Genomic DNA, 25,369 nt, shown 5'->3' on the forward strand with positions numbered 1-25,369 from the left:
TCCCTCGTCATTCGTTCTCCCGACAAAGCGTATACAGGGTCGAATATGTTCGGTTTCATAAGCAAACTGAATTTTATTTCTATGCTAGCTCTGAGAGGGATTATTGAGCAAAAGTGCACAAGACATAGATTACGCAGTTCACTTATGCTCGAAAATGTAGAAGATGCCAACTTCTGTCTTCAAACTGTCCACATAATAACAAATGAATGATTTGGTTGATGAAGGAATTAATGTTTCCTCTGCACCCAAGCATTCGATTCTGCATCAAATTTCAGTCAGTTGGAAAGTTAATGAATGAGGGAGGCGATGAATCTGAATGTTGGTTTCGGTAAATACAAGCAGAAATAGGTAACTGATTTTGAATTTTCGCAGCACTGCAAGATAGTGTAAACGAATATTGTCAAAAAGGGAAAACAAACGTATTACGAACTAAACAATTTAGACCGCCATTATGGCACGTAAAAAGCTGGATTGCTTTGAATCCTAGGGGCAGATCACTTGTGATGCATTTTTAAAAATCAGCGAAATTAAATGCATTTATTTCCATCGAAATAGAAATTCATAATGTATTTTGCGTTGCGTGCAATGTTGTTTGCGTTGCGTGTAAGACGTCAAAACCCTACAGAAAAACTAGCCCTACATTTAACAAAACGTCGAACGAAGTGGATCAGCGTAGGACGCTTGTTAAACAAACTTTTTGGCGAGGCAGTGCAAAGCTGATGCAAAAATGGAAATTAAATGCATTTTTTTCAATTTAATGCAAATTTGTTATTCAGCTTTTTGTTGGTGGCTGCGTTCTCAAATGCGCACCCCATTTTGACAAGTCGTTCGTCCAGTGTCAATTTTATCAATCCTAGCAGGCCCTGTTTAAAACTTTTCTTGTGTTAAACAATAAGCGTCAATTTTGATTCGGTTGTTGGTGCGTTTGCTTATAATTACCTTTTTCACTACTTCGCGAATCAATTTAAACACTGACCAATTATTCATAATTCATAATCGTATTTCTGGTTATATGAAAACTGCTGTAAGTGTCGATATTTAAACCTGAACCGTTTGTCATAACTTTGCCCAAAGCACTGAGCGAACAGCTCGGGCCCAGTCGATATTGATGATCATGATCGAATGTAGGCTTCCAGCTTGTTCGATGTTGAGCCGCCAGCATTTTCCTCGATTGCACACAGCCAGCAATTGCACGGTGTACTCCGAAGTCGATGGCTAGTTCCAGGTTATGTTCTAAACATAACTCAGGGTAGTTATCTCCGTGAAAACGATGTGACCTTTTAAGTCACATAAATACTTATAAACATGTACAGACCGATCTGAAGCTCGGGCCTCGGCATCGGAAGCTCGACCCTCTGAATCATGCTTTCGAAGACGAAATTTGGAATGATTAAATAGGAGAAGGGTGGAAATTACAATCAAATGGTTTTAGTTTGGGTAGTATATATTTAAGGTAGCAATATAAATTATTCGATAAATAAAAAATACTGTAATGAACAACTTCATATCAATTTACGATAAATGTTGTTAACCACCATCATAATCGTCATCTTGGACCATTTGCAGGGTAAGGATCCAGTCTAGGTGTCGCATTACATGTGGTGCAGCAGACTTTCCTAGAAAGGGGATATTCACTAGAAATGAAAATTTAATGTTTTCGATCGGAAACATACCTTTATGAAAATGTTTACAACACATGTAGTAATTGTTCACATTTCGGGGATTCATGTTTAGTTTCGAGTCCCCGCGCTTGCCGAAATTTCTCACGCGCAGAGTGGCCAGTAGAAAAGGAAATCCGGTTTTGACCTTTCCACAAACTGAATCCAAATCCGTCCACAATACAACGTGTTGACATTTGGATTCGCTATATGTTTTTCAAAACAGTTTAGCAACATTCCCTCTTCTACGCAAATGATGATCACAACGAGAAAAGGCTTCTAATAACAAACGCACGAATATCAATAAAAAAATTATTTTTATTGTTTGACACGAGAGCTATATTTAAATAGGCATGCTGGGTGCGCATTTGAGAACGCAGCCACCAACAAAAAGCTGAATACATTCTTAGAGTGATCTGCCCCTAGTTTGAATCTGTTTATTTTTTAGCAGAATTGGGTCATTAAGCTATATATAGTTTTGTTCCATTCGATAAATTTTAGGTCCAGTATACATAATATTACATTATTTCAAAAAAAAAAAAATTCGTTGTGATACGTAAAAACGATTTTTTTGTTTTTTAAAATAAATCTTATGTAAACTTGGCAACCATACATATGAAAACTGCGGTTGTTTACATTTGGCATATCAGGACAACACCCAAAATGAAAAAAAAAAACTATATGCAATGAATGGTGTTTATGTCAAATAAAAATAACCCTGCGGGAAAATCGAGAAAACATGCCTTAATTTTTCTGACAGGGCAGCATTTGTCGTGAAATTCGATATGTCAAATCCTTCCTATAGTGTCAAATCCAGACTGTCAACATATTTCTTTATTTTAAATTTTAATATTATTTTCACGTTTCCTGAGTTGGAAAAAAACATTGTTGCAATCACGAAAATCAGCTTTATCGATGTAAGTAATAAAAAACGACTTTTTCTCTCATTTAATGACCCAATTCAAGTTTCAGCAATTAACATGCGGAAGTGATAGAGATGATGAAAAAATAGAGGAATTCATCAGTGCTGTTTCAGCGAGGGCTTTGATTTTTGAAAGAAAAACAAAAATCGTAAAATTTACAAGTGTTGAAGCACTGAATCAGCATTTTGTTCCCAAAAAAGTGCTCAATTTTAGGCCTCGCGAGTAGAAGACCCCCTTAATAGCGTTGTTCATAAATAATACCCGGCATGATGGAGTTAAAGAACCAGAGGGGGAACAACTTGACAGCTCCTATACAAATCGTTGAAACCACTTTATTTGGGTCTGTGGGTCTAAAATGGCGGATCAATTTTTATTCAAGAACAATTTCTAAAAAAAGCGTAAACTTGTTCACAGTGAAAATTGTCTTGTTCAATTTTTTTTAATTTCGATAATTCATTTTTGAAGACTTTTTGGGCGTTTGGTGCTGTTTTGTTATAAAAATGCATCTTTGTTCCGATGCATTATTTTTAAATGATTCATGATTTTTTGGAATCATCAGCACACAAAGAAGCGGCGCTTATACTAGTTAGTGAGCACCTTTATTTAGTCTTAAGATGTTAGGTAGTAATATTTGTATTGCAATGTAAAAGACACACACAATGATACTGGACTGTTTTGCTCCCTCTCCGATAAAAAATGAACTGTCATCACTTCTGAATTTCGTGGAAACCTTTGCACCGTACATGTCGCAGCACCTATCAGTTAGATGCTCTACCTTCAGAAATAAACAGTCGAAGTCAAACCTTTGTTAAATGCGAAGTGAAAAATGATAATCACATAGCTAAATGTATTTAAAGATTAACGACAAACTTTCGAGAATTGTCATATGCGAAAGATATTTCAAGGGCAATGGGAGAGGAAAAAGTTCACACTAGAAATGAAATCAAATCATGCATTTTATATTTTACATTCGGCACAATCTGTAATCCTTAAATTGTTTGTATTTATCTTAAATTATTACGCTGTTTTGAAATGATCATCTTGATTATCTCTTCCGAATGTAAATAAAGAAAACAAGTTCGTAAAAGACGTCACGAAATTATTTTCTCGCATAGAAATTTACAGTATCGCAATTAATGGACGGCGTTCTATGGTGGCGACATCATTCGAAACACGGTGGTTTCAAGCAACTTAGGCTAAACGTCAAGTTGCGGGAGGGTTGTAAAGAACTCAGCCAATTACTTCAATTGATTCGAATTTCGATTGCTGGGCCAATCAATATTTAAATCGCCCGGAATTACATTTACCAAAAGTTATAGCTGTTCAAAGTTTTTTTGCTCTATACCTAGTGCTCTTCAGACACTATAAACGGGAAAGAACGAAATTCTCCCACCAGTTTCCAAACATTTGATGGAATTGCCACCTTAATAACACTTTCGCATAGCCATTTTCTGATGTCCACACTTTGTTTATAGGAGGGACATTGGGATACATAGAATTGTCAAATGAACTGTCAAGCTTCACATCATCAGCAGCAGATTATCAGTCGACATGTCTGTAGTATTTCGTGTTAGTTTCTTCGGATATTCAAAAGTATAGTAGTTTTTTTGATACTATTTCTACTAACTAATCGGTCCACTGCGGCTGACAGAAAGCTAATAAAATGCATGGTGATCGTTCGTAGTGTATACCTGGTTAATAGCGGTGCAAGAGACAAAAATATGGTGGGTTATTGAGGAGAGTGAATTTTCATACTATTTTAGTGCAGTCAGGCTTTTGGTGTTTTAGGAAACTATTCATACAGTAGTAGGAAAGCGAATTATTGTGCTAAAAATAGTGTTAACAGGAACCAAGCCGTACATTGCAACTAGTGTAAAGAGTGGTTTTTTACCGTGATTTGATTGTCGTCCGGAACAGCTGAGAAGAGCTGCAGCCTCGAAAAAAGAGCGAGTCTTTTATTTGGGTGGCATACGCACTGCGGAGGCAGAAGTGAAAAAAACTAGTGAACATAGAAAACTTCTGCCCTGAAGGTCTGGATATTAGGTGCAAAAGTTTACTGTGTGAACACAATTAAAAAGGAGCCCCGTACATCTTAAATTCCGTATTTGGGATTAGAAGAAAATGGATGAGCTATCAGAGGCAGAGTTGCGATACTACAATGACCTGTTCAAGATTTGCAGTGAGTCTTCGGACGGTAGTGGCAAGATTCCTGCATTGAAAGCAACGTCGCTCTTCCGTTCCGCTAATCTTTCCAACGAAGTTATCAATAAGGTAAATATGACGCATATTGCAGTTAATGTACATCAAGCTTCTCATTTGAATATTACTTCTGGGCTCTGGCACGTATTTTTAATGTTGATTGCATCCAATAGTGCAGTGTTGCCATACTTGTGGGACGTACTACATTGCCTAAAATCGTAAGTCAGCCCCATGTAAACAGGGAATTCTGTGGGACATGGAACTAGCTTGCGATTATGGGCAGTACATATTAATTAAAAACACAAAGGGCCACTCGTCTATGGATACTTTGAATTTAATATCACGCCCTTAAATTTTCTTTTAAAATTAAAATATTATGGTTTGTAATTTTAATTTTTATACTATGTATGGAATCATATTATGGTTTGTTTTATGCCTGTCAATGTTATGAGAATTATCAAATAGAAATCGATCATACATTACCCAATGTTTGAGATGGATCTTAATCGGTCATAGTCAAAACATATGGTAATGTATGATCGGTTTCCTATTTTATACTTCTTACTAATTCAACAGGCGGACGGGATATAAGCCAAGTTTAAACGTACTGGTGAACTTGGTTTAAAAGTTAAGCGAGGATGAAGAAATCGGCCCTGACTCTGTCAAATTTTGGATGGGACTCTGCTGCTTATCATTATGCAAACTTTGATCACGGATAACAAGAAAATTTAAGCACCTTGCTGAGTACATGAATTTTCCAAACTGTCCTGAAATTCGCTTCGTTGAGTGATTTAATGCTCCGGAAAACACGTAAATATGCTCCACCTGTTAATCCTGTGGATACGCTTAAAAAGACAGAATCATTCCAAACGATTCTGTCCAACTAATATATACAAAGGTGGCGCCAATGTTTGCGTTAGTATTTATTTATCATATAACTGGCCTCAAATTGGTGTTAGCTACTGACGAGATTAATTCTAAACACCGAAATTTAACATTTCTATGAAAAAATGATTTGTTCCAAAGTTGATTTTTTCTTGTGCCCTGTTTCGTCTTATCAGGAACTGAACTGCTCATTTTCAAGAAGTTAAGAATAAAAGCAAATGGAACAATCAAACCGTCCTACTGTAAGTTCCATATTCTTGAAAATCAATGAATACAATTTTAGCATGCCTGAATCGTAACCTATTTTTATCGTATTACTAGTACATATGAGTTTTATTAGATTTAGTGCTGAGATTATTGTATCCTTAATTTGTCCGCATTGTGTGGATCAAAGCTAAGCCTATAATTTTATGGTATCATTTTGACCATTTGTTCACGAAGTTTGACATCTAGGTCCGTACCAATCGAGGGAGGGAATGAGATTGGATCTTAAATCCCTGGAAAGTTTTACTGGACTACTTTCGAAATTTTCCTATCTCCCTGATATGAATACTGCAAACCATTCATATTCAGGATTCTTTTTAAAATTGTAAGTAGGGGCTTGCCCACTACTCGGGTTCTTAATTGCCCGGTGGACCCTTCCTTTCAGGGCGCCCTAGGTGCTCCTACCGGAATTTTCGGATTTCGTAACACAACAAAAAAAAGTAAACAAACAAAATAAATTATTAAATTTACCGACTTTTATTCTCCGCTACTCCCTCAACTGCTGCTGCTGGTGATCTGCTGCTGCTGGCGGAAAGGCGGGCGGTTTCCTCCGACCGGCCGGGACAACAACGGCCGCGTTCTCCTTTGGTCGTTGGCTGTTCCGGCAGCGGTCCTTGACAATTAGCTAGGGAGGTGAGCTTGGCTCCTTAGTTGGAACCTCCCTAGCGACGTTGGTGACAAATCACCGGATTCACTTGCTCCCCGCAAGGAATCCCAGAAGTCATCGCAGTGCACTTCCCAGGGGGAACCTTTGTCCGCCCTGCTTCGTTTTCCTTGGCGATTAACTGTGGAGGAGAGCTAGGCTCGTTCGACTGATGCTCCACAGTGAGAACGGTCGGTGATACGATTCCTTAATGTTTAGCCGGGGTAGCGAAAACACTCCTTGACGTTTAGCTTACCCCTTAATGGCGAATCGACACCACGTTTACGTGTGCCCGAACCACGGGCCGGCACTCTTCGACGGATTAAATTGCCGTCGCACGCGCGCACTCTACCTTACTGGCACTAGTGGCGGGAAACTGTCCCGAAAAAATATCGAATATTTGGGCGTCTGTTCACTGCCGTGGTTCGTCAGTCACTTTCTACCTTTTCTTCCGTCAGACAACCAACACCAAAAAACGCACATCCCGCATAGCTGTCATCGCTATGGTACAGCATAGTCCGCACACTTTTCGCAGCGAGAGGAGAGCGGTTAACTGACTAAACCTTATGTTATTAATATACAAATATTTAACAAAAATTACTACACCTATCCGATCTAACAAAATCGTTCACAAACAAAAATATAAACAAAAATTTAACGTAAAAAGCGAACGATCATATGGAACAGTGGTGAGCATAATTTTACGTAAACAATACACTCTACGGAGTGTATCCGTAAAAAAAAGGTATATTTCCACCCAGTGCTAAATTGTTACCCTGACGGGTTACAAAATTTCCGTGGAATACTCGAGATTCAGGTGGAATCGTTAGAGGAAAGCTTCTGCTGGGATCCTTGTCCAGATGAAATTCTGCTCATAATACGTGACGAATGAATAACAATCAGGGAGTCGGCGTAGCGTAATGGTAAATCAATTGCCTTGTACGCAGCGCACCTGGGTTCGAGTCCCGACCCCGCACATAGGGTTAGAAATTTTTCCTAAGAGATTTTTCTAACCCGAAGAGGCGAATGACCTTAAGGTTAAAACCTCTATAATTGAAATAAAAAAAAAAAAAAAAAAAAAATAACAATCAATTGCTCATGATGATTTTTTTCCCATTACTCTAATGAAATCCAAAAACATAGTCTGATAGTTTCTGCTTAGAATTCTAGCTTGTGTTACTTGTTTTCTTCTACTTCTCTAATCTGTTTCTTTTGTACTATCAGTTTGCTTTTCCATTACTCATGTATACCACAATAGTATCGGTCAATTTATACACTTCTAATCAATCTGTTCGCATCTTTTTTTATTCGGCATGTTATGATTCCTTTTATTACTTCATCGCAATACTATACTCTATGTTCTCATATACGTACAAACGCACAAACGCTCGTGGCTTTTGCGATAACACAAACCTGGTCACAACTGTGACCATGCAATTGCAATCATCTACACATACTTACGCCCGCGATTTTGCCAACAATAAAACACCCCGGTAGTTAGGTAAACGTAGTACTAACTCACCACTCGCGCGATCATGAAACGGTCACGTGCGGAAGTGTAGCCTCGGTCCTAGTAGTCTAGACTAATGCCTTCAGTTGAACCAATAAAAAAAGACGCTCATATTCACTAGACGTTCCATAGCGCCATGACCTGGAACTCGTGATATGTGGAAACTGACTCTCTTCTACCCTCTGTACCATACACTAAAAATTAAGCATCAGATTCACGGTCCGCGCGCGATCATTCAAGAATACACGCCACATGATTATAGAATCGAAATTATACACGCGATGTCACATACATGTGACAAACACGTTAACATACAAATGCTGCACACGCGATCTCGCAAACATGATAACATCCCGGTCTCACCGCTTATATATTTTCATACGCAGTCTGAAGCGTGAACCTAACAACTCTCGCTCTCTTTTACAAGTCCGAGGAAGATCAATCCATGTTCCTGTTAGAGACATCCTGGCGTATCGCGATCCTCTATACATGGAACTTATCTATCATTTTCTAAAAACAGCGTCTGTCAAAATTTAATTAAATTCATCTCCTCATACTCTCATCCAGCGATCTCGCAAACATGATAACATCCCGGTCTCACCGCTTATATATTTTCATACGCAGTCTGAAGCGTGAACCTAACAACTCTCGCTCTCTTTTACAAGTCCGAGGAAGATCAATCCATGTTCCTGTTAGAGACATCCTGGCGTATCGCGATCCTCTATACATGGAACTTATCTATCATTTTCTAAAAACAGCGTCTGTCAAAATTTAATTAAATTCATCTCCTCATACTCTCATCCAAGGCTAATCATTCACCAATTAAAGTGTCCTAGAATATTCAGTTTTTAAATTTAGACAATAACAGAAAAAAGTAAATAAATACAAAAAATACTAGACCATTATGAAATATAGTAATGTAAGGAAAAAAGCAAACAATAAAGTGATTTCAGTGTTAGTTTTAGACAAATTACTAGTATAGTTAAAATTAGTCTTAAGGATTTTTGTAACGTGCTATGTAAAAAAAGAAACTGGCGTAAAAAGCTTTTACAAATGCCGTGTCAAATAAACGTATGGAAAAAAAAACTCTCGCTCTCGCACGATCATGAAGCGGTCACTTCCGAAAGCTTCTATCCTTGGTATCAGCAGACTAGGTCCATGCCTTCAATTGGACCAATTAAAAAAAGAAAGCTCTCATATCCACTGGGCAATGCGTTCCTTGGCGACATGACGGGGAACTCTAGTGATATGGGGTAACTCACTCACTGTCAGAATGTGAATTGTACACCGAAAACTAAATATCAGTATGACCGTCCGCATGACCATCCTAGAACGCACGCAAAAATGAGAATGGCCACATGGTTACAAAATCGAGTTTTGTACATGTGAAGTCACATGCACACGCGACAAACACGTTAACATACAAACGCTTAAGGCAACGACACGACTAGACACATAATGAAATATAAAGAAAAAAAAAGTCCGAGTGATTTACCGCCAGTTACTTGTACATTGACTCACCCCTCGATAATAATGAAAAATTAATTTCTTAAGATCTTCGCGATAAACAACGCACAACATTTTTAAATAGCTATAACTTTTGATTGAGGCATGTTTTGCTCACAAAAACAAGTAATGCCAATAAATATGACTATTGCCTTTCATTTGAGTATTAACAGTTACAAGGATCAGCTCCAGAACTGAAGTTATTGCAATTAGTCTGATTGGATTTCGACGGAGCAGCGCTGCCAGGATAGGACAGCTTGCATTGTTCGAAAATTACATTGATGTTGTGCTGCATAACACAAATATTTGCCAAAAAAGTATAGTCTGAAAGCGGAATTGCGGAATCGATCGTGTTTCCGTGTGCTCGGATGACCTTATATGTGATAACATTGTTCATAGACAACGCGAGTTGATGTAATTTGATGTACCGCGTGACAGGAATGCTCACTTAAAATTTTTGTCCGATGAACCTAAATCCGGAATTACCGGAATGAGTCGTTAAGTTTTCCCGTGGGTACAGATAGCTTGTTCATAGGTGATCTTTGAGCGTCGTATGGCAGGTATCTTCATTTATAAATATTTTAGACATAGAAGACATGCGTTTGGATTCACAAACAGACCAAAACCGCTTCCTCGTTGCTCGAAAATTGCCTATATATGATTCCAAAATTAATTCTAAACTATCTCTCGTAAGAGGCGACCAATAACAGGAGGCGTCCGTGAGTTGACGTATCTCTTCGTGCCGAAGGCCGAGGTTGGATGAAGGGACTTAAAAATTTTGGACACGGTCGGAGTACTATGGCTGTGCCTCTATCGATATGGATATTTATTTCTTGGCAGACCGTAGGATTGAAGTTATGGGCACGTTCCAGGTTCAGCTTTTCTGATTCGCTGTTGGTGATTATAATACGACGTGTTTGACCTCTTCTGGATGTTGTGCGAAAATGGCGAAAGACAACATTTCGGGTTCTCTGACGATAAATTAATTTCCAATATGAACGTACTGCACATCATCACAGTTCTGTTGAGGAAATACACAATATATATTTCTGCTCTGTTTCACGGAATCGTACGCGTTGTTGGAATACATATGTAGATGATCTGTACACTTGTTGATAAATAACTAGTCGTTGCTTAACTGGTCCATCTTCGATCGTTCTGAGTCGATTCCTAGTCCGATCAGGAGTACTTGTTCCAAATTTTAAGCAAATCGGACAAGTCTAGCTATCGGATTTTTCGACAATTTGCATAGAAAAAATCCACCAGCTCACCTTTTCGCCGCTAGGTGGCAGTGAAAATAACAAAGATAATTTAATTGTCTACAACTTTTTCGAAGACTGCTAGTCAATCCGGCTTTATTAGAAGAAGTTATTAAACTGTTAGCGAAGTGATGTCTGAGTCAGTTTTGCATGGGGCCTAGCAGTTCATAGAAGAAAGATAGAATATCAAGATGTCCGGAAGAATTTCTGCAACGTGCCTGTTCTACAACTTTGTAGAAGACACCTAATTTCTATCTCTCTCCGAAATCAGCTCGAATATTGTTCGGTGTACATGTGAGTGAAAATTCACTGGCTACGATTCCCGGAATGTCGTAGAAGGTCATTGTTTTACCTGGGTTGTTCACGTCATCCACGCATTAGAGTGGGTATTAACGATTTTTTAAAATGGAACCTGAAATTACGTCGGTACATGGGTGACCTAATACCCTACCAATATCACCATAGATGTCGTAATTTGCATAATAGCCTTTTCATAGAAGACACTCGGCCAACCTGCCCTTTCGGCCAACTAGCCCCGGTCACCCCTACTTACTTGGCATAATCAGTAGAGTGTGACAAAAATTAGATTCCAGCTCCGAGTAACTTTTTAGGTACCATTTGGGTCCTAGAACAACTGTGCAAATTCTTAGCTCGATCCCTGAAACTATATTTTTGCGCCCACTGTTTAAAGTTTACATGGGATTTTGTATGGGAAAATTAACTTTCCCAAAATAATTGCTCCGCGAGCGGCCCATTACTTCCTAAAAATAAATCGTTATGTGGCTTTTATAGGCAATTTAACAAAGCAACAATGTCTCGAAAACCACGAAACGATCTGACGCTTAAGAAAAAAGTTATTAAGCAGAAACCGATTGGTGGTCTGACGATTGATAAAATATTCATTTTTTCTAGCACCACTGCTGTTGGTTGTCCAATTATACGCAATTTTATTTTAATCTTCTCTTAATGTGTCTAAATCATTTATTTTCACACTGTTTGGCCACTTCGTAAGAGATTTGAGGGATAAATTGAGGCTTCTTTTGTACATAAGAAAAAGTTAAAAATTTTGTATATAATTCGACCGTCAGCAGCAGTGATGCTATGAAAAGTCAAATTTTCATCAATCTTCAGGGCACCAATCGCTTTATGCTTAATAACTGTTTGCATCAGCATCAGATCGTTTCGCAGTATTCTAGACTTTGTTTCCTTGACAAATTTCCTATAAAAATCAGACATCTATTTATTTTTAGGAAACAACGGGCGACTCCTGGAAGAATTATTTTGCAAAAGACGATTTTCCCATACAAAATCCCTTATAAACTTTAAACCGTGGGCGCAAAAATATAGTTTCACCGATCGAGCTAAAAATTTGCAGAGTTGTTCTGGGAGCTAAATGGGATCCAAAAAGTTACTCGCCGAGGTAAAATCCGTACCGACACGATAGAAACCACGAAAAATTCGTCGCGTGATAGAAAAGTTAACGTCATCGATTTATTGAAATATAAGCAATGCTCCTCATAGGCTATCGGTAGTCCAAGTAACTTCTTTCCTTTCCCAGAAGATCTGCATTCGGACGTGGCTGGCGTAGGTATTGATCAGCATACAGGGATCAATATAGATTACACAATGTAGCAACCAAGGACGAACTCTTATGCTTATATGATTCCAAAATTATTTCATAGTGTTCAAATCTACGATAACAGCAAATACATTTTACGATAATGCCAGACTTGAAGGTAAACTTTGGAAAATCAATGAAAATGCATTAAAGACCCTTCCCACCGAATTTCTGCATAAATCCGGAAGCAACCATCTGGTCAGACCGCCACATACAGCCTGTGAAAGTTGAATGAATTCCAAATTATTTGTATATGATTCGGTTCAGGGCCGGCGGGACAATCTTTTACCGAGTGGGTAGTAAGAATCGGAGTGATTTCTATTCGTAGTGACGAAAGTTTAGATATGGGGTGTGTAAGTGAAAATGGAAACTCTCCGATACTACCTGTTAGCCCTTTGCTAACAGGCTGTATGACCAACGGCTGAGCGGAAATGTATTTGATGATTACTGATACTACAAATGTTCCACAACTAAGTACCAATTACTCCATTCTTTTAAATTTCGTTGCTTTAATTTGTCGTTCCTTGCTATAAAACCATTTTTCGAAACCCGCATGATAGTGTTGACTAATTAAAAGGTACGACGACCGACATCGTTTAAGGCTTATTGGAGGTCTATTTCAATATTTCTCCGATTCCAAAAATAATGCCGATAAGTCTCCTTTTCAATTCAAATTATCTACATTAATACGACCGGCGTCTGGATAATGTACTTCCGAACCAAAGATAAGTCATTTAACATAATCGATATATCGCATATTTTGTTTACGTACCCGCCCATGTAGCAGAGATTGATGGTGTAGTCTCCGAGAGGAGCCTTAATTGCGAAATATTGTGTTGGCTCCTTCCAGAACACTTTACTTCAATCTGTGAAAATTATGCTATGCAAAAAATTGCGTTCAACAAAAATGGACGAGTTTAAGAGAACAACTAACAACTGTTCTTCCAAACTTTGTTCTTTTGAACGGAGCTCGTCTACCTGTTCGTCTTTTTGTGCCGCGTGACATGAGCTGCATTCGTTGCAAACAATGGGGCCGCAGAGTTAGTCATTGTGGAAACAAAGCACGATGCGGAAAATGCGGAGAGAATCATGAAAAGTTTTTCTTCTGTGGAAAGACTCCGCATTAACTGTCGACATATCCCGCATATGAATTATACGGGGAAAAACTGAAGCATTCTTTTAGGGAACGCTCCGAGCAGAAATGCTAAAGAGTGCTACGCCACCGGCCACGACTAATTTCTTCGCTCCCTTGCTCACTAAACAGCGATATTCTGCCAATCCCATTGATGGAACATCTACTAATGTTCCTAAAAAATTAAAAAAGAAGGCCTGAGAATGTCCCTCGATAGGTTCTGTTGCGAAACCGAAGTAGGGGAATTGTGGGAAAAACCGACACCCCATAACTTTCTCTAGAAATCAATTTTTTGTTCATTTCATAATGACACTTTATTATTAATACGATCAGGCATGGGAAAATTCACTCATTCGTTTGATTGCATCTGATAGCCATTCATCCTTGGTTCAGCCGCACACAATCGTCATAGTGAGCATGGAGCAACGAACCATGAGAGGATGCGATGAATCCTCTCTCAACCACCATGTTTGTGCACTCCGAACGGTCAGCGAACGCACTATGTAAGTGAGTGGTTAAAAAAATACTTGAAACGAACCGAACGTCAGCAAACAGGCAGGACTTCAATTCTGGATGAATCAAAATTCGCTCACTCATCGAATGCATTTGTTGACTCATTGAGAGGGTTCCTTGTATGTAATTCCAATAATAAGTATGAGGCGCTGTATATATCGTTTACGCAGAGCTGTAGGAATTAGATTTTTCTTAAAACTTCTTGTTCGGCTCGGAAGCCTTTTGGTGATTATAAGCCGGGACATTACATGAAAATATAGCACAGTTTGAATACTGTGTCTGTGACATATGACGTCTATAATAATCATTGCTTCATAGGCAAGGACTGGACGTCGCTTTTGGGAATGATTTGAGATAGTATCGTCGCATTCGGAAAGCGATAGAAATTGTTAAATTTAAAATTAATTCTTTTAAAAGGCTAACGCGATGTTTATATAAACAAATTCATTATACCGCTACGGAGCTTAATTTCCTCACCCTTCGTAGTAGCAATAGCACAGCTGTTTATTATAGTAAATTAAGAGTAAAAACGAAATTAAAGTTTGTTTTGCTATTGTTAAGATTATATTGATTTGTAGACAGAGCTGCGCTAAATAAATTTAAGTGTTGGATACGTTGTACATAAAAACGTATTGACTCCAAAAATACGTCTGTTGAACTTTTTTTTTCATAACTAGTTCGTCGGGATAATGACGGATATCAATATTTTTGTAATTATCTTTGTTTTTGGAACGAGTTTGACGAGTGGGTTTTGAAATACCGTCATCGGTGATTACTTTACGCCAAAAATAGAACGTTTTGTACATTACACTCAAGAACTACGATCACGCAACTTCAAATTTGAAACTGTTCGATGTTTTACATATGGCACAAGTACCTCCAAAGTCATTGAAAAGAACTTTTGGAAAATCAAGATTGAACGTGAAATCTAAAGAGCTAAAATTGGCGTAAAGTCACCCCCACAAGGGTCAAATTTTTTTTCGCAAAATCATGGTAACTCCTTGATTTATTGTTATTGATTATGCTCGTTATTTATGTGTGAAAGCAAATGAATGTAGTGCTCGTAAAAATAAAAGGGTGTGTTCAAAAACTGCGTACCACGCATCCAATAACCTTGTTTTGGAGAGTCGATAAGTCCTACAATGAAAAAAGCAAGCCGAGAAAAAAAGCTCTACATGATATACTTGATATTGATGATATTTAGCCTTAAGAATTAGACGACCTTGTTTTAGTATTTTTCTAAAAGTAGTTTTAATTGTGTTACGGAGTGCAAAGGCTTTTCCAACAGAAACGTTTTAATGGTCAGGTCAGTTCATCCATCTTTTATGACATATCCATTTATAATATGACGAATTTCGCACCAACTCGAACAAATGTTGGCAGCACCCTCTCAGATTTTAATGAAACTTTCTGTACATGAGAAATTTGTCACAAAAAGCCACTTTGCATACTTTTTTTTTCCAAAAATGATCTAGACAAGCTTTTGAGAGGGTCAAACTTTTTTAACCAATTTTTTTCAAATGGCTATTGTCTAAAAATGATAAATCCTACAAAAAAATGTTGTAGGAGTTATTTTCGCAAATTTAGTCACCAGTTGGGCATTTAGTAGTCATTAGTTGGGCATTAGTATTTGAAACAAACTTTTCCTTGTCCAACCTGATTTTTTTAGTAAATTTGTCGAAAACTAAAGCAATGAAAGTCATAATCATCTCAGAATCTAATAAAACTCAGTTTGTCAATAGATATTGTCCAATTTAGCAATTAAGCGTGTTTATACGCGATTAAAGAGTTTTTAAACTATATGGGGTTACCTCGATCGGTAGTTACCGAAGAAGCTGGTTTCATTCCAGTAAAGCACATTCAGAATTTAAGCTGGCTTGAGGTTTCTGTCAGAATTGCGAATCAAATAAAACAACCGATCGCGGCTCATTGCTTCATTTAAAACTGATTGTGGCTGGTTTGACTAGGATTTAATAGTATTTACAGGTATGTTCCGTTGGGATCATTTTAGATGTTTTGATGCATTTTTTTTTCAAATTTACCCTTTGGTCGTTATAACACCTCGTACACTATTTTTGAACTTTATAACCTTGAATGTCATGTACGTCATGATATCCAAAGCCATTGTTTAATATTGTGGTTGTAGTTGAAAACTGGAAAATCCAACCAGACACAATCGTATTTTCTTTTGTTTTTAGCAATAGAACACACTACTCCCGACGTCGTGAATTAACATTGAACAAAAGAGAAACAAATTGTCGCTGATAGGATTTTCCAGTTTTCAACTGTAACGATAATATTTTAACTGCACAAAAGATAGACAGCTTAATGAATAGGGGAATTGGGGGCAAGTCCGATACCGTGGGTAAGCCCGACACCCCATAACTTTTCCCAGATATCAAATTTTAAATCATACAATAATAACAGGATATCATTAGTACGATTATTTTGAGTATTTCGAGACACATATATGCCATATAGATTCATCCAACGTCACAAAATAAACAAAATATGCGAAAGCAAAGTTGATGCGCACTTGGATGTTATTTTTAGTTGAAACATTTCAAGGTTTTAACAGCACAAAAGCTTTGAGAATTACCAGTATTTTGCCGCACATTCTAATCTATTCTGCCGGATTGTTGATCAACAGAGTTCCGAAAAATCATAACACGAACCGGATAGCTCACTACAAAAGGGTATGTTACTTCTAAGTGAATGAATCTTAGTAACAGGGGATATATTCTTCTTGCAGAACGGATCTTACTTCTTAGAATGGATTCACAAGCGGTAATAAAGCTAGAAAAGATTAATGGAGAAAACCAAGTGTTGAACATTATTTATTCACACCACACATTCGTATGCTTTTCCTCTTGCTACGCGATGATATTCCAGAAAGCATGCATTTGCATCACACATACTCATATACACATAATTACACTTTATCACACATACACAACACATTTTTAATGAAAAATTGGACAAAAAGAAAGCTAACAAGGGTGTCGCTCTTGCCACTTCGGGGTGTCGGTCTTACCCGCAGCGTTTTTAAAATGTTATTTTTCTCCCTTTGGCAACCAATAATTTTTAATGAATCCAATTTTTTGAAACACTGAAAAAAATATATCTTGTTAAGAACCATCTAAACAAGCATTATGCACAGAATATACAATTTTTGGAGAATCGTGGTATTTTAGAAAAATGATTGCACTTAGGGTGTCGGACTTGCCCCCGATTCCCCTACTGAAATAGTAAAAAGTACTTCAACATGATACAGACGAAATAAAGTCAGTAACTTGTAGGTCACGCTAGCCGTTAAACGATAAGCTTGCGTATGTAAAAATTAAAAATCCTGCATCTTGAGCTATTTTACCTTTGCACTTCTACCCATATATTACCTCTACAAAGGATAGAAAACCGATTGAACGATTCAATGATTGGATATAATGATTGAATCAAGATTAGACTCATCGAGTGGCTCGCAAACCAAAACAATAATATTCCAATCTGATTCACTCACGTCCAAACATCATTCTTAGAAAATATTGAGAGAATGAGAGGCTCTCCGACTTAGAACGAACGGGAGTCAATTGAGTGCCGCACAGCTGCTATCGTTAATGAGCTTTGCAACAAGCTCAGTGTATACTTCCTGGCGTTTACTTCGTGAGACAAACACAACGGTTGGTAGCATGAGATGTATCAGAAGATGAATACAGATGAATGAATTTCGAATGTATTTTTCCCATACCTGAATACGATTATGTAGAGCATTTGAAGACAAATTGGATTTACGTTAGTTCGCCGAAGGTAAAAAAATAAACAAAACATACGACAGCAGTGTTCACACTCGTCTGGATGTAAAATTTTGTTGGTAGATGTTAAGGTTTTAACCGAAAAAGGGCTTTTCAAATCACCACATTATTATCGGCCTTTCCTATGATCAACTGGGTACATTGAAGACGAGTTTGAGAAATTCAATATTTTAATGGCTTTTAAAACAAAGTGCGCTGCTGGGGTAAAATCGACACCCTTTGGTTAGGGTAAAACCGACACGCTGTTAAGATGGTTGTGTTTACATGCGGTTCATTACAAAAGGCTGGGGATCTTTGTGACACTTAAATTACACTATTAGCACACTATAGTAATAGCAGAAATACACAAAAATACTTTAATTGTGTTCATTTCTTATAAGCCTCTTTAAAAAATTGATATGATTGCTTATCAGATTCTATCGAAGCTTTTGCTATTTCTGCAAAAAGCTCCTCAAACAGAAGTTCTAGTGTTCTTGGTTTGTCATAGATGTACTTCATCACAATGAGACTATGATCTTTTGTATAACCTGGTAGATCGTTGATGATCAGAATTCGAAAAATCAAGGCTGGAAAAGGTAGTTTTAATAAGAAGTGTGCGTCACTTATAAGTGAATGAAACCGATTAGCAGAATATAGAACACTTGCAAATCTTCTCTTACGAAATACAATGACACTGATGGTTGCAATGATGTGCGTAAGGATTATTTGGAAATACCCTTATCAAGAAATAATCCTATGTCATAAAATACTCATGTTTATAGCACTACGCTTTCGAACACTCTTCTCCTTCATACATAATGAAGCTACGAGAAGCACTTATTTTTATCTCACATACTCACACTGTATTACTCAGGCATACATCATTTTTTTTAAATACAAGCATTTTAATAAAGTGGAGAGAAAATAAATTAAAGGGGGTGTCGGTCTTACCCCTACGGGGTGTCGGTTTTACTCGCAGTGCCTTCAAAAAGTCACTTTGTTTTTCAAGTTTTGCAACCAATAATTTTTAATGAAATTTTTTTTTGAAGCGCTGACAAAATTAAGCCTTGTTAAGAATTTCCTGAAGAAGAATTCTGCGTAGAAATTATAATTTTATTGGTTTTGTGGCAACCCAAAAAAAGTGTTAAGCTTAAGGTGTCGGTTTTAACCATAATTCCCCTAAGTGGATCCTGGTCTCGAAAATTCCACATGTGACATCCAAAACCAAGTGTCTCTATAGTTCAGTCCTATTATTTTCCTAAGTTTTTCACAATGCATTTACATTGTCTAAAATCTGGATAACTTAAGACGTAGATCTTCCATTATTTTAAAAGTATCCACCAGGGCCGAGAAAGCACTATGCAGGAGTGTTTCTGTGCATCAAAACGAGCTATTATTTCAATCGGATTAACCTTTACTCGGTACCAGGTTGTGGCTCGTTAAGTTCGAGTTACAGACAGACTTATTAACATTGTTTCCACGTACATCGCAGCTCAACTGGTTCTAGAAGACTTTATACTCACACGGTATGTCATGGGGTTTCTTCACGATGATAACCTATGTATCTTACTACATGATATTCGCGACAATTTAAGTATGACCATCTTGAAAACGATGGAAATGAAACGAATGCCTACTCCACCAGTTCGGCCAGTACGTTAGATTTATCATTGTACTCGAGCTCGCTACAATTTGCGTGTTCATTGATTGAAAGAGCTACGCGTCCACTATATCGAAACAATTGAATCAAAACAAGAAATTCCTCCGGTGGAAGCGTACAATGTTTTGACTGGCTTGATTCTCTAGACTGCGATTAAAGGTCAGACGAAACGTGTACCCGGCGCGAACAACAGTGGACGATCTCCAACTCTGTTGTGCGCAGAGTCCTCAGAATTGTACGAGAATAGGTCCTATAAGAACTTTTTGAACGTCGGATCGCCCGATTTTTTTCCGAATATACGCGACGTTGGAAACGCAAATGAAGAACTTGAAAGCTGAAAAACGCGGTTATTGGCACCGGTTCGTCGATGGATTAGCAAGAGAAACAATATTTCATCTGGTGGCTAGGACCTACATTGTGTATTCGATTCAACCTTTGATCGGAACATACGGAATTGAGGATCCTTCTTCGGCGACAACAGCATTCCAGATAGATTCACATTCAAACGATAGACGTTTCGCGATGAAATATTAATACTGTATATAAGCATAATGAGTATTCTTCAAACACACAAATTTATCTGACAGCAATGATGCTCGCGTTAAGCATTGTAGTGCGCATATCACCGTCACGTTCATCAGATGACGAGAGCAATACATAGCTTCGATGCCATCTATTGTGATAGCGCTGGTGAGGGCGATTATAAAAAAGGCTGTGCTGCAAATATTTTCCCCACAAAGCTTATGGTTTTATATTTACCTATCATGCCCACATCGTTACAGTTCCAAGGAGGTTTTTTTTAACTTAAATTTCATTTATTCATGTTTTGGTTTACATTTTTGTATAATATTAAAGTTTAGGTGATTTAGCATGTGCTTTTCATCTTTGATGAGCTTTGTTGGTGGATGGTTTCATTTTCTGTTAGTGACTGATAGTGGATGAACTTTTAATAGTTGTGATAGTGAACTTAAACTCAAAAACTAACTAACTTAACCTAATTATAGTACAGAGTGTTTATTAATTCGAACTCGAAAGTAGCACATTTTTGTTGAACTAGATTGTTCACAGCATTGATTGTTTCATGTATTGTGGTAATTCCTGGTAACTGATGTACTTCAGATGTTCTAGTGTTCCAAGGAAGATTTAGTATGATTTTTGGAAATTTATTTTGCACTATTTGTAATTTATTTTTGTGGGTATTTGCGCATCGTTGCCATCCCGAGCAGAGTCTGATAACAAATTGAGAACTAAACTTGATGTTGTGATGTATTAGGGAATGACTGCTCAGGTTGTTATCATTTTGGTCGTTTTAACGGTTAAAAGATCAAAATCGAAAGCAGAAAAATTGTACTACGACATCAAACAGAAAACTATTTATGCTATCAGTGAAAGCAAATTGAAAACTCATTGAGATGGTGAAATATTTCATTGATAACAAAATAAGTAATCAATTTGATGTTTGTCAAAGAAATAGAAACAAACTTTTTTTTCTAAAAATGTAAGCACATCAAAATGAGATCAAAATATGATGTCATATCTGAAAAAGTTTAAACTGATATCAAAATAAGATTTCAATTTGATGCTTGATATCAAAATATGTTGCCTATTTGCTGTAATTTTGATGTTGGACTTTGCTCGGGATATTGGCATAGCATATTTTATCACGGGCAAAATAATTTGGTTGTACACAGCAAGTTTGTTGCGCGGGTGTAACGGCGACCATCGGTTTATCAAGGGATACGTTTTTTCGCGAGAAGATTGCATTTGCTTGTTATTTTTTCGACGTGAGAACGAAACAGGAGCTTTTTGTCGATGGTGAGTCCCAAGTAAACCACCTCATTGGACAATTCCATGGGGAACCCATTTACTATAATTTTGCAATCGGCTTCGTGCTTCGGCGAGAGACTAAGTGGGAACAATATTACTTGAGTCTTGGCTGCATTTATACGGATCTTCCATGTTCGCATGTATTCCGAAATTGTCGCGAGACAGTTCTATAGCTTCGTTGTCAGGTGTCTAGTGTTTCTGCCCTTGCATAGGATAGCGGTGTCATCGGCGAAGAACCAGAGTTGGCTGCCATCGGGTAGACGAGGGAAATCAGAGGTACAGGCTATACATCACTGGGCCAAGCAGGCTGCCCTGTGGGACTCCGGCGGGGATATCGAACGCAGCTGACTTGGTGTTCAATAGCGAAAGGTGGAATTTTTTGCCGTTCAGGTAGTTCTGTCCTATTTTGATGATATAGATGGGAAAGTAATAGCGATACAATTTGTAAATCAATCCGTCGTGCCACACGTTGTCGAAAGCCTTCTCAACGTCCAATAATGCCATAGCTGTTGATTTGGAAACCGCTTTGTTCCGGTCAATGGTATTCATCACCCTCTTTAGCTGGTGCGTTGTCGAGTGGCCCTTGCGAAAACCGAACTGTTCTGGAATGTTGTTTCGCTCGTCGTGCTCGAGGACTCGGTCCAGGATTAGTCGCTCGAGTAGTTTACTGAGTGACGATAGCAAACTGATAATTAGCAGGGCTGGTAGGGTCCTTATCAGGTTTTAGTAAGGGTATCACTTTCGCTATTTTCCATGCTGAAGAAAAGTAGTGTAAATCTAAGCAGCGGTTCATGATTTTCGCTAAGAGGATGTACGCATTATTGCTCAGCACTAGATTAAAGATCGCCATGAGTCCCGGGTCTTTCATGTTCCGGCATTCCGAGGAGATTTATTGTTCGATGGAGCATAGAAAGCATTTTCCTTGAAAATATGGGAGTTCCTAACTGCTTTGTCTGAAAAATCGTACCAGGTTCCCACATATATACATTAGTTTTAGTTCTTTCGCATTGCTCCATTCCGGGTAACGAGAAGACGGACACTTAGGTATTAGAATGTGATATGGGGGGGGGGGGGGGTGGGCGCAGCGTATTGGTAAATCGATTGCCTTGTACGCAGCGCACCTGGGTTCGGGTCCCGACCCCGCACATAGGGTTAGAAATTTTTCATAAGAGATTTTTCTAACCCGAAGAGGCGAATGACCTAAAGGTTAAAACCTCTATAATAAAAAAATGTGATATTTATGAAAGATACCGCAGCTTCAACCAGTTTTTCAGAATTTCTTGTCAGAGGATTTTTAAAATTGGCAAATTTCGTGGGACAAGGGATAAATGAAGGTCGTGAATTCCGTCGGGTGATACCTCGGCCCATGTCCAATCATTATAGGTTAAATGCGCTTCTCCGGCGTGTTGGGATCGTGGAGAGCGGTCTCTGCGCTTGTTGTGACGGTTATTAAACATGTTGTTTTGTCGTGCGCGTAGTGATCTAACGCCAGATCTCCTTTAAACGAACCTCTTCGGCCTCGTTGCAGTCCGTTATGTACTGGCTATTCTCAATCTTCTCTGTCTTAATTAAATTCAAATATTTATATGTTCCACGAAGGATTAGACAAATTTTGTATAGAACAGATAGCTGCGAAATTAATCCTGCTTTTGAAAACATCACGAAACACAAAAAATGATTTTCTTACAAATATTCTTATTGGCGTTAATATCACAATTGCAAAAAAGGGTAGTTTAGGGCTTGATTGTAGATTAAGGACTAGTGGAATAAAATTTTTGAGAGATTCCGAACCAGCGGGACGAAATTTATATTTTCGAAATCGCGTGGGGATATGGTTGTTACAACAAACACATTTATCCTTCATTGCAAGAATACATTTTTATTCACATCAATTGAGATTCAGTTTCGATAAAATTTGATACCACTTGTTATATGACGATCGGATAACTATATACAATGTTATACATGCTAGCTACAAATCTAATGGACATTTGTTTATTACTAATTATTGATAGCCGTGGCATTTATAGATTCATATGATCTGGTAGGAATCCACACAGCCAGCTCTCGCTAAAGAATGGTGACGGGAAAACTCACAGCAGCGACAAAACGGGATACGATGGTGACAGATCAGTTTTACCGCCCAGAGTGAAGTGGAGGATAGAACAGGGATACGGGCGGGCGGGTCAATGTTGCAACCTTTGGTGTGTGCGATTTTTTACTGTTGTTGTTTTTCTTATAGTAAGCTGTGATGCGCGACTGATGGGGCCCCCTTTTGCCTATCTCCCTCTACTGATATTTAGTGTGATATTGTAAATAGCTATATAGTTATTTTTTGCTGTGCGGTTCTTTCCGCTGGTTTTTGCTTTTTATGTCGTGGCACTGTAACGGCGTGTGATCTATTCGGGTATACGTGTAGCTATACACATGGTGCATATTGGTTCGCTATAGCCGTGTTGGAGATAGGGTTATTTGATTACATTGCGCGAGATATAAAAAAACGTCCAAATACTGAGCAATATCGCTGAACTACATCTATGAGATGATTTGAGTTTCTCTGTCTAATGGGAGCAATTTCCTGTACCGAAGAGTATCCTGTGAGTGGACAATTATTCTTTCCATTATGATTAGAAGTGTGTGGTAGATCAAGATAACTTCGTTATCAAGTGAGAATCCAAGTATACTATAGTTTCGATATTTATACATATTTACGTACTATTCCGAATGGAACAAAACAAATAAGGTACTAGGTCTCAACTGAACTTTAACTTCCACGTAATTTTCACAAATAGCGTTTATATTTAGAAGCTAATGATGAAAAATGTGAATTTCCACTATAAAGCTATACAATTAAAGAACCCACTGATCTGGAAGGCATGATGTTTCGACCACACTGGACGGTGCCATAGACATTGAGATTTGAGACGAACTAAATATTATTAATATGGGCGACAGTTTTTGAGTGAAACGCAGCGAAGCATTAATAATGGTATATTTCGACTTAATTTTGTTTGAAATGATATTACTAAGTTCATGATACTGTTTATACGCATTAAATAAATTGCCAATGCACAGACGTAAAAAAATAATCAATCCAAATAAATGTGTCCAACGAAATAGAAATTGTAGGACCTGTCATCCAACAAACTAGTGAATTCATACTTTTGAAAATAAAAACTGCAGATCTTACGCTTGCATAAAGGAGGAGATGTTAAGGTTTTTGTGGTGAAAAACAAAATTGGTATATATATATATAGAGTATTAGTCTAGGCGGTTAGTGTCAGTGATTTTCCGTACAACAACGCAACTTTAGATTGAAATTTTTCGTAATTTTCAGTGCTAAATGTTGAAATTTTTACGAGTGACAGTGAATCTACGAAGAACCTTCGAAAATCTATTAACAAACCAATCCTTTTAAAATTCTGCAAGTTGGTAGACTTGGGTTTGAGACCTCAGATCTTCGCAAAGGTCGTCTGCACTGCCCGAAAACCATGCAAGCTTTCTTGACTCTGAACTCAGTGCGAGCAGACCAGTTCAGTTTGGAATCCAATACAACTCCAATGTACTTGACTTGATTCACCTACAGTAGCTCAGCGTTCAAGAACTAGAAGGGACGAACTCCAGATGTTTTTCGCTTCTTCTCGAAAAAAACCTTTGGAGTATTGTTTGGATGAACTGATTATTTAACTTGTCGACACCACTGTTCGACAGCTCTTAATGCTTGTTGCATAAGGTCAAAGATTTTTCAGATACACAGTCCAGTAATTCCAGAATAAACTGGAAGGACACAATGTCAAAAGCACCCTCAATATCTAGGAATACACAAAAGCTAAATTGCTTGAGCGTGAAGGCCTTTCCAATGTTGTAAACAACATCGTGAAGCAGAGTGATCGTGGATGTCTCACACTGATATTTATAATCAATTTTGTGCAGTGGATATTCAACTAAGCTAACATTCCTGATGTGATAAGCTTTTAGAAGAAA

General features: G+C 37.9%; 1 protein-coding gene across 1 annotated transcript in view; it reads left to right on the forward strand.

Moving 5' to 3' along the window:
- Window positions 1-4,104: 4,104 nt before the first annotated feature.
- Window positions 4,105-25,369, forward strand: part of LOC131682431 (ralBP1-associated Eps domain-containing protein 1-like) — a 37,336-nt gene continuing 16,071 nt past the window's right edge. The window contains exon 1 of the mRNA XM_058963887.1: window positions 4,105-4,852. Within this exon, the coding sequence (XP_058819870.1) occupies window positions 4,703-4,852 (150 nt within the window). The 5' untranslated portion in view covers window positions 4,105-4,702. The remainder of the gene's footprint in view (window positions 4,853-25,369) is intronic.

This window comes from Topomyia yanbarensis, chromosome 2, assembly GCF_030247195.1.
Source record: "Topomyia yanbarensis strain Yona2022 chromosome 2, ASM3024719v1, whole genome shotgun sequence".
Lineage (NCBI taxonomy): Eukaryota > Metazoa > Arthropoda > Insecta > Diptera > Culicidae > Topomyia > Topomyia yanbarensis.